Source organism: Nipponia nippon, unplaced genomic scaffold (genome assembly GCF_047370975.1).
Source record: "Nipponia nippon isolate SJK-2023a ecotype South Korea unplaced genomic scaffold, ASM4737097v1 scaffold_1, whole genome shotgun sequence".
Lineage (NCBI taxonomy): Eukaryota > Metazoa > Chordata > Aves > Pelecaniformes > Threskiornithidae > Nipponia > Nipponia nippon.
In genome coordinates, this window is record NW_028262290.1 from 135,422,991 (window position 1) to 135,437,205 (window position 14,215).

General features: G+C 36.3%; 1 protein-coding gene across 2 annotated transcripts in view; it reads left to right on the forward strand.

The window, feature by feature from the left end:
• Positions 1 to 14,215, forward strand: part of AGMO (alkylglycerol monooxygenase) — a 201,383-nt gene that overhangs the window by 116,782 nt on the left and 70,386 nt on the right. For both annotated transcript variants that reach the window (XM_087756255.1, XM_009461177.2), the window contains exons 11-12: positions 3,685 to 3,767; positions 4,907 to 5,012. In XM_087756255.1, the coding sequence (XP_087612381.1) occupies positions 3,685 to 3,767; positions 4,907 to 5,012 (189 nt within the window). The remainder of the gene's footprint in view (positions 1 to 3,684; positions 3,768 to 4,906; positions 5,013 to 14,215) is intronic.

The window sequence follows — 14,215 nt, forward strand, 5'->3', positions numbered from 1 at the left end:
TGCAGGTTGTTCTTTAGAGTCCTCCAGTCCTTCACATTCTGGGCAACAGATGGTATTGGACCATAAGAAGTTTTACAAACAACTAGTGTTCAAAATGTTATGGTTCAAGTAGGAGACCATCTGAAGAGAAATGGAAATTGGCATGAGAAACAGAATCTGTAAAATATGATTATACCTGGCTCAGGTAGTTATTATTCCTAAGAACCTCATATAGCATTTTAACCATTTAAAGATAAAGGCTTGTTTATATTTGAGTTTGATTTTCCTAAATGATAAGGTTGCTTCCGTTCTTCTGATTTACTAACATTCATTAAAATGTATTTCTATTCTTATTTTTTTTCTGGAAATCCATGTTTAAAACTGAACTGCAATTTATTAATTTCCTTTCAAGTTCTTAATCTGTGCTTTTTTCTTCTGTGGTTAAATAAATGTGGAGAGTCAAATGATAACTCTAGGCTCGAATTATGCACATCTTGGAGAAAATGTTTAAGAGAAGTGTGCAGGGTTACACTCCAAATTCTTCTATTCAATCATTTGTTTCTTTGTGGAGAGAAAACTGCAGTTTGAATTACAATATTACAGTGTCTCTAATATCAAGCTTATCATTTTTTCAAGATCCAACAAAAACAATATAATAGAAAGACAATAAAAAAAATTACTGTTTCCTGAAAATATGCTAACTTTAAAAGAGCAATTTTTAAATTTTTTTCCTACTCTTCTAGAAATGGCAATTAAAATATATCTTTAAGCAAAGAAAATGATAGAAGTTACGAGAGAAAACACCACTAAAATATGACCCAAAAGTGTCTGCTTCAGAGAACTGTTTCCATCATCCACTCAAACCCAGTTCTTAGTGTAAGGCCCAAATTTAGCCTGTAGACTTGCAGTCTAGCTATTGGCAAGAAATAGAACCATTCAGAAAGTGCTCTCTCTCCACTGATTATAGAGAAAGCTTAGGTTAATAACAGGTTATTAGGCACTTCATTAAAGGCACTTAAAGGAAGGTAGAATGAATCAGCACCTCAGTTTTCTGAAAGTGGAATCACAAGGAAACCCAGATGCCTAGGACTTGGTGGCTGGTTTACTAATGCTAGCCAGCTCACAAACACTTGGAGGGCAGAAAAGGGTGAAATCATGCATCTCTTTTAATCTGCAAATTGGAGACACCCTTATTCATTCATAGCAGGTACTGCTGGATCCTTCCTGAAGACAAATATTAACATTTGTTCTCTCAAAACCATTGCAGGCTCATTCATTTTCCATGAAGTTTGATTTTAGCCATATATTGTAATGTAGCAATTACATGGCTTGCTTGAAATTTGGATTTGATGTTCAGTTCTCTTTCCTGCCTAAGGAGGACACAAAACTTTATGTTCTGTTTCTCAGAATAGTGCCCTACCACTGTGGGAACATTTTTAAGGCAGTTTGTAGAAGCTAGTGCCTTGCACTGGAAACACAAAGCAAGATCAGACCCACCTGGTCAGAAGGACTAGGTTTAAAAAAAGGTGTAATTCTCTAACTTAAAAGTGAGGACAGTCTCTAAGGAGGAAAGTCTTGAATTCCAGTCCTAGTTCTGGGGCAAACTCCTTTATTTGACAAGTAACAATCATTGAAAAACATATCAAAGCATTTCTAAGAAATTTATGGGTGACTTCCCTTATACCTATGCCACGTTATGTTTTTCTTTGCTCACTTCTTGAATTTTCGTATGACCCAGTTTCTACAGCAAGCTGAAGCAGGAGTTGAACTTACTGTGACTAGATGAGCAGTTTAAGAACTACTCATTTTATTAAACTTAGAGTCTGTGCCTGATTTTTATAAAAAAGTTCTGTCCAAAAATTTTGTCACTTCAAAATAAATTGCCTCATGTTAGCAATGGAAAGTCTTTTAAACTTAGGATAGTCGTGGGATTTTTGGATTCTAGAAATTGAAGTTTTCAAAAAGAGCACCCTCAATCTTTTATTGACGAATTTTAAAACTTGTATCTGGAATTTGCAAATGTATTCCAAGTCATACAAACCTTGATAGAGGACTATAAACCCATTAGAGCATTTTTTGCTTTCTTGATTTAAGTGACAGTCTCAACACAAAACTCCTATAGAGTCCCCCCAGGGCTCAATATCCTGTCTCCTGTGGTGGCTGATAGCAGATGCTCAGGGTAAGAGCATAAGAAAAGTGTAAAGAATATCATTTCTCAAGCATAAGTATATACAAGTAGATGATGGTGGTAATCATCAGTCTGAGGTTTTGTAAGTTTATCATAAGGAAGGATGGAACAGATTAGAAATGTAGTGATACAATAATGAGTTTGATCTATTCTGGTATAAATCTGTGCAACAGAGTGGCTTGACAGGTGTCATTTGTGAGAAGTGTGTTCTGGCTTGTAAAATGGTGAGGCTGCTGTTTAGCTCGCTCATTGCTGGGATTGTGTTTTCTTTGTTTGATAGCTGTTTCTTAAGGATATCTAAGTAGGTGCTTGTGATTCTTCAGTAAAACAACAGAAACCTACCCAGCCTGAGTGTGTGGTTTGATGTGTTTTGCAAACATGGGCACTGTAATTTCACACAGCTGTAAAACTTGAGAATATCCTCTTGTGGCCTCCCACGCTCACAGATACTTACCTTAGATCTCTTCGAGGGGTAGGGGCCACCACCGAAGGAAGGTGGGCATGTCACTGAACGGGATTTATTGAAATCAGGGCAGACATTCGTAGATTTTTATTTTTCCAATGCCTGCAATCTTAAAGTGCAAGATGCTGTTCATAAACCTTATTGCTATTGAAGCCAGAAAGGATTCCTGTAACTCAGCAAAATCCACTACTTTTGTTTGGGGTTTTTTGTTGTTTTATAAATGAAAAAACAAAGGCTTTTCAAAACTAATATTTGAAAGGAAGTCAGGGAGGGAACAAGAAAACTGATTAAATATTTGATTTTCAAAGGCAGCTGTGTAGAATACAAAAAAATATTTAATAAATGAAAAGAAAAAATTCAAACTTCACAATGAAAATAATTTCTGTTTTCCTGAGTCTTGTTTATATCATTTTGATGTAAATTTTAAGGACATAAATCCTCATGCTGCTATTCATCCAAGTACTAACACACATGTTAATGTTTAAAAGTGTTTTAAGTTTGATTGAAGTTAATGCTATGAGTCGAAGAGTTTTGCTGAATTGGGAACCAAGTGTCGAGTTGTCATGAAGGGACAACATTCATTTTTTTTCTTCTTAAATATGGTTATGTTGTCATGTCATGTGAATTCTTATTCTCACCAATGTATTGTTTTTGGTACCCATTGGGATTCATAGATGACAATTTTAAGACCTGATAACATAAGATGAAGAAAAAGAACAGGGCTGCTAGGATTTTTATCTAGAAATAAGTTTTTTCCCTCTTGGGTAAAGGCATAAAGGAATCAAATAACTTCAGGAAAACACACAGTGCAAAAGGGAATATCTTAATCATTATTTTGGAAATACAGCATTCAGGAAACAACTATAAAGGTGGTTACTCCAGATAAGTGTGCTATACAGATCAGATATTTTTGTTGTAAAATTTAAAGTAACAAATGACTTTAAAAGCAGACACTGACATCACTGAGTGAGGAAGTTGAAGCTACTGTTCTGTGAAAACTCAGTTGCTCTTCAGAAAATTACTCTAAATGAATTCTTTGTCTACTTTTTAACAGGCGTTATCACAGGGAACTATTCTCCTGAGAATTGGCTTTATCATTGTGTCCCTGACCTCTTTCGGACTACTTATGGAGAACAGGCAAGATACAAAACATGCTTTTTCTTTTCATCTCTCATTATGCCTTATTTATCATTATATGGAAATCTCAAGTGTGTCAGAAATTATATTGATAAAGAAATATAGGTACACTCAGACACATGTGCTGCTGTCTGTTGACTAGAAAATAACACATGAACAGCCAGCACCTAAACCCAAGAGTGTTCCCATAACAATTAGTGGCTATGTCTATATTGTCCCTTGCAGAAAAGTTATGGGATGGGCTACTCATGTCACCCTCTGTGCTTGCATTTGTTGGGTCCACATCTCTGGTTTTGGGACACTGACAGGCCAGTGAGACCTGCAGGCTGTTCCAAGGCTGTTCAAGTTCAGACTGCAATCATACTGTGTAAGTCCTGTGTAGCATGCCGTAGGTGTCAGATATAATGATGGTATATGAAAAGCACAGAATGTAGCTCAGAGTAGACTCAAAATCATGTGAAGGATGGTGTAGACTTAAGACTAAATTTAATCAGTATGGCTTCAAATCAAATTGGAGCTTGAATACACTAGCCCAGTGAGACATACACTATGGAAGTAGTCCATATGGGCACCGTGACCCTACAGAAGAATAAATAGCAGCTCCAGTTTCTTACAGAGAAACTATTTTGCCCTGCCCACAGAAATGTGGAACAGAAGCTTCATTTGAGATTGAGGTGCTAGCCCCGCTTTGCACCTGCTGTTCATTATGTTTCCAGACTTTCACTTGTATGGATTGAATAGTTTATTTCAGGACAGGTAAAAATCTGTCAATATGCCAGAGACATGTTAACTTAGTGGGTTAATGTGAATTAGTAAAAAGTTACAGATTAAAAGACTCTGAACTACTCATGTAGCAGTTTTCAGAATTTTGCTAGTCTTTTTGAGATCAAAAGACAATAGCCATATATATACATCTACTATTGTGTGAGTTCATATATAGTTTGTGAGTATGTGTATTCCTACCCCCAGCAAACTCAGTGTCCATATAAGATGTATACTATAAAACTTAACTATACGGTTAAGAAAGATGACTTGATTTAAGTACAGGACATTGCAGACTATTTCTACATTCTCTTTTTCACTGAAGTTAACAAAGAAGAAAAGATTGGACTTTAATCTAAATTACTTCCCATTTCTAGGCCCAAAGCAGGAATTTTTGAAATCGTCCGCTGCTTGGTCTTTGTAGGTGTATACAAACTTGGCTACTTAAGGAGTCAGTTTTCTTCCTTCGGCTATGCATATGAGGTAAGACATTTATTTTGAAATGTCTATGGTAATGACCCTAGATTTTTAATCTTTTTAGAAAAAACAGTAACACTACAAATTTATATTTTGCTTCCTTATTTTATATTATACTATTTTAGTAGAATATTGATTTTTTTTTCTTATTTCTTTATTTCTCACTTTTTGTGATTAACTTGTAAGAAAATTATTGGGGTTTGCTACAGAGATGCCAATTTACATTGACGAAAGTCGGGAAAGTGTCCACTTACCAGTTCTTGCAAAAATAATATATTTGTGGCCATATGTTTTGATGGGAATAACAGAAATATGTTGCTCAATTTGAATTGATTAACTCACCTTTCATGGGGCAAATCTGAAAATGCTTGGAGGCTGGACAAGTCTTAAATATCAAATATTTTGTTCTGTACTTATACTGTACCTCAAAAACGGACTTTTAGCCGTTGACAAACATGCAATATTGGACTAAATAGGCCTTTGGTCTGATTAAGTATGGTCTTTTTTTTTTCTTAAGACTTATTTTTATCCTGTTTGTGACTTTTGCCTTTTCATCTAACATTTTTTTCGGTACAGTTGATACAGCAAAAAGACAGTTATCAGCAAGCTTATTAACAGTTTGCTAGACTAGTAGAACTGTTATCAGAAAGTTAACTTTTGGCTTAAAACCAGAAAAAATGAAATAAAACAGTAGGGATCGAGACTCAGACCTGTTACTGGTGGAGTTCAAAATGGTTCCTTTGACCTGAAACATCTGCAAAATTTATAGCAACTTTCCTAATTGGAGGTTTCTGGTAGTAGTGCTAATTCTCCTGCTTTTCCAAGAGATCAAGAGTGGAAAAATATCTTATGCTACTGTGGGTCTTTTTGGCCTTCTGTTTTTTGTCTTTTTACCTGGGGTAGGAAATAATAATTGTTGGACAATATTTAAAGCTAGATAAATGCCATGAAGCAGGAATTGTTTTGATTTTTTCCCTTATTGTTATATTGTCAAAACTCTGGTGTATAAATCAAACAGTTCTTGAATTCCTTTGATAAGAGTCTGCCAGACCTGAACAGATATTTTAAGGTTTTTACTTGCTTAAATATCATTTGGAAAGTGTTTTCATTATTTACTGAGTAGCCTACTACAATAGATAGGCTTGAAGCAAAGAATTCTAAAATTTAGCAATTAATTCTATGGCCCTTGAGATATAGCTCTCAGACTTGAGATACTTGGGTATTCTAACTGAATTTGGGGAGAATTATATGTCAAAATATATACTCTAAATTAAAAAAAAAATTCATGTACTTGCTGAGGTGTGTGTGTACACGTGTAAAAGTGTCTCCTACTAAAAAGCAAGTAGAAGTAAAATTATCAGATTGTTATTTCTGATTTCTGTTGTTTGTAGTGAACTACACGGCTTCCTATTCTGTCATGAAGAAGAAAATAAAATGAAATGGTTCTTATTCTGTTCTTTACATCTATCTGTCATTAAAATATTAACTTCTTTGCCATCTGTAATTCTTTCCTACTGTACGTTCCTATCCTTTCTTCTGTCTAGTGTTTTTCTTTTTGTCCTTTATACTATACTTCTCTGTTACTCTTTTTTTAGTCCCTTGTTTGGCACTGACTAGGTAGTCCATGTTTAACAACAGGAGCACTTTGCTCACATTTTTTTTGCTTTGAAAATACTGAAAGACTAGGTGCTGCCAGAGAGACTAGAATACATAATGCTTCTGAATAATGCCAATAGATCCGCACTAGAGACTTACATTTTATCGTAAATCAGCAAGTTTGTCTTATTAATAGCTTTTGTGATGTTTGTGATGAACATCAAAGGGTCCCCCATTTTGATATAAATGATCCACCACCATGGGTTTTGCTCTTGTGCTCTCAATGCATTGTACAGTTTCTGGATTCATGGTAGGAATGTTCTTATGGGTGGTAATGTTGTTATGATGGGTTTTATGAGCAAAAAATTCTAAGCAAAGAGAAAATGCCAGATATTTGTCAATTTGTCTTGAAAAGTCTTCAAATATTAAAGTTTTTTGTCATTATTGACCTGATCATTTTGAACCAGCAGATACCAGAAAACATAATAAACAAACAAACAAACAAACAAATAAATAAAAGGTTTTCTCAGAAATTAAGTGTAAAATTTGTCCTAAAAAATGTTTCTTTTCAACATTATAACAGGTTATCTATCTGTCCGAGTATAATAGTGTAGATAACTTCAAAAATCTTGTGAGGCCCATAAACATAAATCTATCTCATAAGCATTTTTTTTTATTTCTGCTACATATGTCCTACTAATTTTTATCTGCTTGCTTTTCAACTTTTTTTGCTCTGTTTCTCCTTCAAATCCACTTATAATTTTTGAGAGGTGTAAATTAAACCATTTATTTAATCTTTCTGCTTGCCTCATACCTATCCCATCTTATACATCTAGATTTATCTGCCTTTCGTCTTTTTAATGTTATATTTTCAGTACTCGTAATTTGTACTATACTTAAATAATGTACTCCTTACCTTTTCGTCATTTTATGTTAACAAAAAACCAATTCTTTAGTAATCCAGTATTCATGAGCAAATAGGAATGAATGCATGACATCATGTAAAAGAATTTCTGTTGACTTACTTTTTGGGTCTATAAATTAAGTCTTTCAAGGGCACTTAGGGATAAAGAGAAATAGACTGCAAGAGGCATGATGGCACTACTCAGTGTGTCTAGAATTTAACAAATAATTCTATCCCAACATTCTTAAGTTAATGGTGCACATTGCAGCCAATAAGTGCAAGACTGATTTTGCCATACAACATGTTGAATATTTAACGAAAAATTATGTGACTCCTGTCTATACATGTTAGTTTTTCTGTCACTCTGTTTCATATGTTCATATTTCTCATGAATATTTTAGAACCAGTAGATAAGATTTCAGAAGTAAATATCCTTGCAGTACTATTTGCAGGGTACTCTAACTAGTAAAAATAGGTGATTTAGACCACAAATGATTGCATTTGGCTCATAAAAAGGTCTGACAATTACCAGAACTACTGCATGGGAGGAAGGCTTTCTGGGTAAAAACTAGGAGGAAAATACAGAAGAAATGGAGAAAACTAGGGGAGCAGTGAGAGAGAAGAAAAGCAGAGGAAACAAGGAGCGAGCCTTTCTTGTTTTGCCATTAAATTAACTCAGGTGGCTGTGAAAAAAGCAGCTAATGATTGCAGTTCCAGCAGGAGGAGCAGTCCTGCCCTCTGGCTCTAGCCTCTTACCCTCGCTGCCCATCTAATTGGGTCGGCCTTATCCAGCCAAAGATTTTTCTTCAGATAAGTGAGTTGATGCAACTTGCTGTGGAGCAAGAAAGCATGCATCTTCTGTTTCTTGTGGTGTATGTATTTCAATATGGACAGTTAGGTGAAAGAAGCAGGGTCTGCTTTTTTTGGAAGAAAAAAAAAAAAGTGATGTTTGAGGAAATTTTTAGATCTTATGAGAATTGTTTCCTGGGTGGAGGTCACTGAAAACGTTGATGATAAGGGCAGAGATACTATATTTGACTGGTTGTAGACAGTAAACTAAGGAGCTAATGTGTTTCTGCTTGAGGATCTCTGCTGCCACATCCTATACTAGTTAGTTTTCTTTAGGCTGATTACTTCATGCCTGTGTAATGTGATGATCATATATATTACTATAGCCAAATCATTTTCAGTCAGGCTGGGCCTGCAGTCTCCTAACCACCTGGAGGTAGCAGAAAACATTGCTTGTGTGTTCAGTTATGTGACAGTTCAGCAGGCACGATATGTAAAAATAAATCTGTGATGATGGTACATCTCTTCAAAGTGTTTCCATCCAACTGCTCTGGTTTGGCATCGGTCAGCATATTCCATGAGCTGATTTTGGTCAAGCACTGGCTGTTATTTGACAGTAGTACTAATGAGGAGCAAGTAGAAATGAAAGCCATTGACATGTTGTTGGAACTCTTGTCTTAAATATTTTCACCAACTCTCATAGTGGCTGCAACTCAGTACTGAGAAAGACTCTTAAACTAAGGGGCTAGGAGTGAGGAAGGTGGAGGAGGAAATACAGATGTCTGTCTTGACGTGCTTGTTTATCTTTTACCTTTGTTTCAGCTAGGGCATTGTATCTGAGAGTAAATCTCTTTACCCAGCCTCCTCCTGCACTGCAGCTTCCTCGGCTGCCTGGCTATGAAAGCATTGGCAGGCATGTATTAATTTACAGGTAGGAAGGATAAAAATCTAAGACAACTTTAATTGGGGAAAAGAGAGAAAAAGAGAGGTTGTATACACATGTGCTATTTTAAATGAATAATTTGTTTTCTGTTTTATGTGGGCATGTGGTGTGTTAGAAGTATAACCAACTTTGGAAGATATATAAAATATTGTGCTGCAGGGTATAATTCAGCCCTTAACTAATGAAGGCAGAAATGAACTTCGTTGTGGTCAAATTGTTTATTTACTCCTCCAGAGTATCTAAACTTGGTAGATGCAGCTGTTCCAAAAACTTTTGGAGACGGTATTCTGTACCAAATGGGTTGCTTCTCTGAGCTTTGATGCAATTCTGGTATTTCTTATAAGTGTGTCAGCTAATTTATCTGGATAAAATATATAAAATCTCTTTATTAAAGAACTGATTTGCACTGTATTCTGCATTCCACAGCAGTCCCTCTTAATGTGATATATTACCATGCTACTTATTTCTCCTTTCATCGTACAAAGACTTGCTGTTACCTCACTTGTTTCTCAGTGTAATTTACCAGTGTTGGAATACTGACTTATGAGTACTGACTTAAAACAAACATTTACTCATAAGAACTTATTTCCACATCAACGATAGTTTTCTGTTCTGTAGCATTTTTTCTTGGTTCCTCGTTATGATCATCTGTGCCACATTTCAAAGAGCAGCATATCCCATATTTGGTTTCCATTAAGGTGAAAGCTCCATGCCCTGTGCTATGATTTACGACCTCAGCATTTATGCAGTCTCTGTGCCCTAACTAGATTGGCTGGTATATTTGAAATGTATTTTAGAAGTGAAGCTGGGGATGGAAGGAAACTCTACTGCCTTATGATAAAAAGCCTTGTCAACACACATGGAATTAAACAAACACGAGTTGTAATCTGTATTTTCTATGTTAGCTTCATTCAGAAAAGTCCGCAATACCATGCAGTGTATCCCTGGGACTGGACTTTTAATATTCTTGACAACTGCCCTAAGGGGAATAATGTCCCTTAGAAAAAGTCATAGTAAAATCTGGCAGTAGATTAAGTTAGTTTCCACTTAGGTGTGACAGCAGAGTCATTACTGATTTTGGACTTAGCCAGTTTGAGAGTCGGCTTCACCACCATCAACTAAAGACTATGATGTATAGTTCCAGATGCTCTGGCCAATTGACCGTAAAATTGCTCCGCATTTCTGGCAGAGCAGCCAAGCTGGAGCTTTTAAAATCTCCACTCCCCGAGCTCAACACCCTCCCCCCTCTGCTTAAAAGCTGCTCATTATTCTTCTTCTGCCCGCTGATCTTAGCAAAAGAAAAACTTCTGGAATCAATTAGAAGTGTCTGCACTTGATGAGATTTGCACGTGAGTTCGGAATTGCGAGGCTTTGATAGTGTCAGCCAACAGCTGCAGTTTCAGGTGGTAAAATGGGGGAAGGAATTTTCCAGGGTTTATTTACAATCATAAAATAAAACAAAAATCAAGACAAGTTGGAAACCATCTAATGTGTCGTTAAAACAAAGCCTGAATTGGGTTATATATTTATTTTGTCTGAAAAAAGTAAACTGGTGGTTTATGATCAGGATCTTTTCAATTACCTTGCAATTATTAGGCTGTATAGAGTGGTTGTAATAAAATGCAAGCTGTGGTCTGCTTGCTGTAGTTTTAACTATGAAAGAGGCATCTGCTATTACTTTTGTCACTTTAATTGCTTGACAAGACAAGGAGGTAGTCATACTTAATAGAAATCAGAAGCATGCAGTCAAAGATGAAGCAAAGGTGGAACTCTGGAGACAGAAAATACGTATTCATGTATACTGTCTGAAATTTTGCATTTTGTTCTGTCAACACTCACAATGATAGTTGTAAAGTTTATTTTCTGACCCTTCTTAGCCCAAAGCAGTTAGTGATTGGCTTGTATCTGTATGCAATGTTTGCATTTTAAAGATAACAGTCATGCCAAATAAAATTATTAATGTTCAGTTATACATCTGAGAGTGTCTTTGTAAAAATGAAACTGTGCAATTTCACACATGTTGTTACTAATTTACATTGCAGACTGGCTTGGTTCATAAGTCAAAGCATAATTTTTCTAAAAGCCAGTAATGCTACAAACCCCATCAAACTGCATTCTTTTCTACATCATAATAACACATGGGTAATAATAGAAATCTCCATACCAGTGAATTGCTTCACCGATATTAATCCCTGGTGACAACTGAGATACTCCACATGGGTAGATGTTTCTGTCTGTGTAATTGCAGTTCCAGTACTAACTGACATTTTTTTTTTGTTAATGCATATATTTGTTTCATACCTGGATTTCTTCTGTAGAGGTAGTACTGTTAGGAAAAGTAATCTGTAGAGTAATTTTTAATTTGCTCTTTAAAGAGCTTAAGAAAGTAGTTCCAGTGAAGGAGCGCTCAGAGAATGCTTTGTTTGCATTAGTCATCTGTGTAAGTACAGAGGCACCTCTGCATCGCAACACAAGCAGGGCTGGCATACACTGGAGTGAGAGGCAGGTGTACAGACAGACCCCGTGCCATTTGGGTTCTGTAGGGGAGATGCAAAGGCAGTCGGAACAGACACGAGTTTCCTGTGCTTAACAGAGCCAGTGCTTACTGATCGCTTTACACTCTTACACATTTTATGTTCAAAGTTGATTTAACGTATAGCGTAGTATAAAACCCATTGTAATCTCTAAGAGTCAAAGGCAAGGCTAAGATGTGATTGCTGTGTCCTGAATGAAAGACACTGGCTTACTTGCTGAGATTTCCCATCCATGCACATGGTGTGGGGAGAAGCAGAAGATACCTTCTGCATCCGTCAGACTGTGTCCCCCAACCATGCTGAGCACCCTGGAGTGCGGAGCCTTCCAGCCCCACTGTGCACAGCCAGTGCATGTGTGTGCTCTGTGGCATGGCTGTCTCTAGCCTATCAAGCTCACCTGTGTGTAAGTGTTTATTAGGACAACCTGATATGCAAATTAGTAGGCTTCTTTCCAAAATCAGATAGTCTGCTACCAAAACTATTGCAATTGGCAGGTGGGAATTGTCGTAACCTTAAAAAGAGGAGAGCTGTGCCTGTGTTCCCAAGACCATGAAGGCAGATGACTTAGTTTGAATTTTATCCTCAATGTGACAGGCAGAGGGATTGAATTAGCTTTTAGGAGATGACAGCTTTAATTAAGTTAGCTATTTCTGATGTGCAATAAATCTGGGTTTGGCAGATACAAGGTGACCACAAAGAACCAACCTAGTATTTAAAGCATTTTGGATATTTTTGTCTCACAAGATTTAAATAGAGAAAACCCAAATGTAAAAAAAGACATGCAGTCCAGGGCTACCCAATTTATACATCTTGCAAGGGAGATGGAGGTACAAGATTCTTCATCCCATGAATGTCCACTCCCACTTCTGTAACAGCGAGCAGAACACGGCAGCTGTGAAAACTTAGCATTTCTGGAATAGAATGGCTGTGTAGGACCCACAGAATTGGGCTGTAACATAGACCATTGGAAAGCCAAATCAATACCTGTGTTTAGGAAAGCAGAAATTAACTCAAATATTCTGTAATATATTTTATTAGAACTCATTATTAAAAGCAATCTTTTGCAAAGTGTATTTTTTCAGAAGCTTCTTATGAACAACAAAGAAGAAAAAGGACAGTGAAAGTTGAGCCTCTGTTTTTCTACTAGCAGCACCTGAAATAACCACGGAGGCTGAAAACTAGTTCATGACATCTGGGCAATTGCATGCTAAAATCTAACCAGTCAGTGCCTCTTGTCTAAAGTGGGCAATAGATCAATAAGATAAAATCAAACCATTGTCTGTGCTGTGATTTTTTTTTTTTATTGCTGTCTTGTTTTATCATTCCTTTGTATGAGTTCTGTTTTCTATGATGTTTAGAGGCAGGGAATATAAAGCAACAATGTTATATTTATTTTTATATTTGGGAATTACGCAAGGCAAAGAGAATGTTTTAAAATTTCCTTCTCCTGCCAATGCCAAATAAAAATTGCCTGATGAAAGAAGATTAGCAAATGCTGTGTTTAACAACTGATTCCCAAATGCAGAAACACACAAAACAATTTGTATATTTTAAAGTTAGAAATTGGTGTTATGGGAAAAAAGTACATGTAAAGCTCTAGTTATCACTTGAAATGAAGGCAAAATAATGCAACAGCCCCCTATGATGTCTGGGAGTGATCACATCTGTCCTGACAGAATTAGTTTGGTTTATCTTCATGCAGAGCCCATGAAATGCCTGGAATAGGTTGTTTGTTTTGCTGATTGGAGGCTAATACATAGTTGAAAATGCCTGGTTGTAGTTTGAACATTTTAGATTTTATGGAGAAAAGGATGCTATATTTTGTCCTTAGCTATTACCTGAGTTCATTGAACATCTGCATATGACTATAAATCTCTAGATATATTTATTTCTCTTCTTGTTGGCTTCATGTAACTTGACTACAAAGAACAGTCAGAAACAGTTAAAAGTGGCACTTAAGCAGGATGTTAAGAAACAGAATCTGGCCATTAACTGCATTGTTTTATATCTCCATGTCTCCATACCTATCCATTTTCCTCTGTCTGCAAACAGTCTAGTTTTAGATTATAACATCTTAGGGCAGATACCTACCTTTGTGCATACATAAAGGGCCTACCTCACTTCTGTGCACTGTGTAAGCAGTGAATAGAGCTGCCATCATCCTAGTTAAATTCCTAGTCGTTTCTTATTCCTGGCTTTCAAGTGAAGCCTATCAAACAGTTGCCTTATTTAGAAAACTGGGGGTTTTAAGTATACATATTTTTTTAAGTTCTCTGTTGTCTTCAGCTGAGTACGTTCTAGCACATTATGAGATGCGTTCAGGAGTCTAATTCTAATACCTTGTTGGGTCATCTTTGCTTTTAATGAAAGTGTTGACCTAAACTGAGTCCATTCCAAATCTATCCTCCATACTATGTGTATGGATGGTAATTAGCTTCTGGGG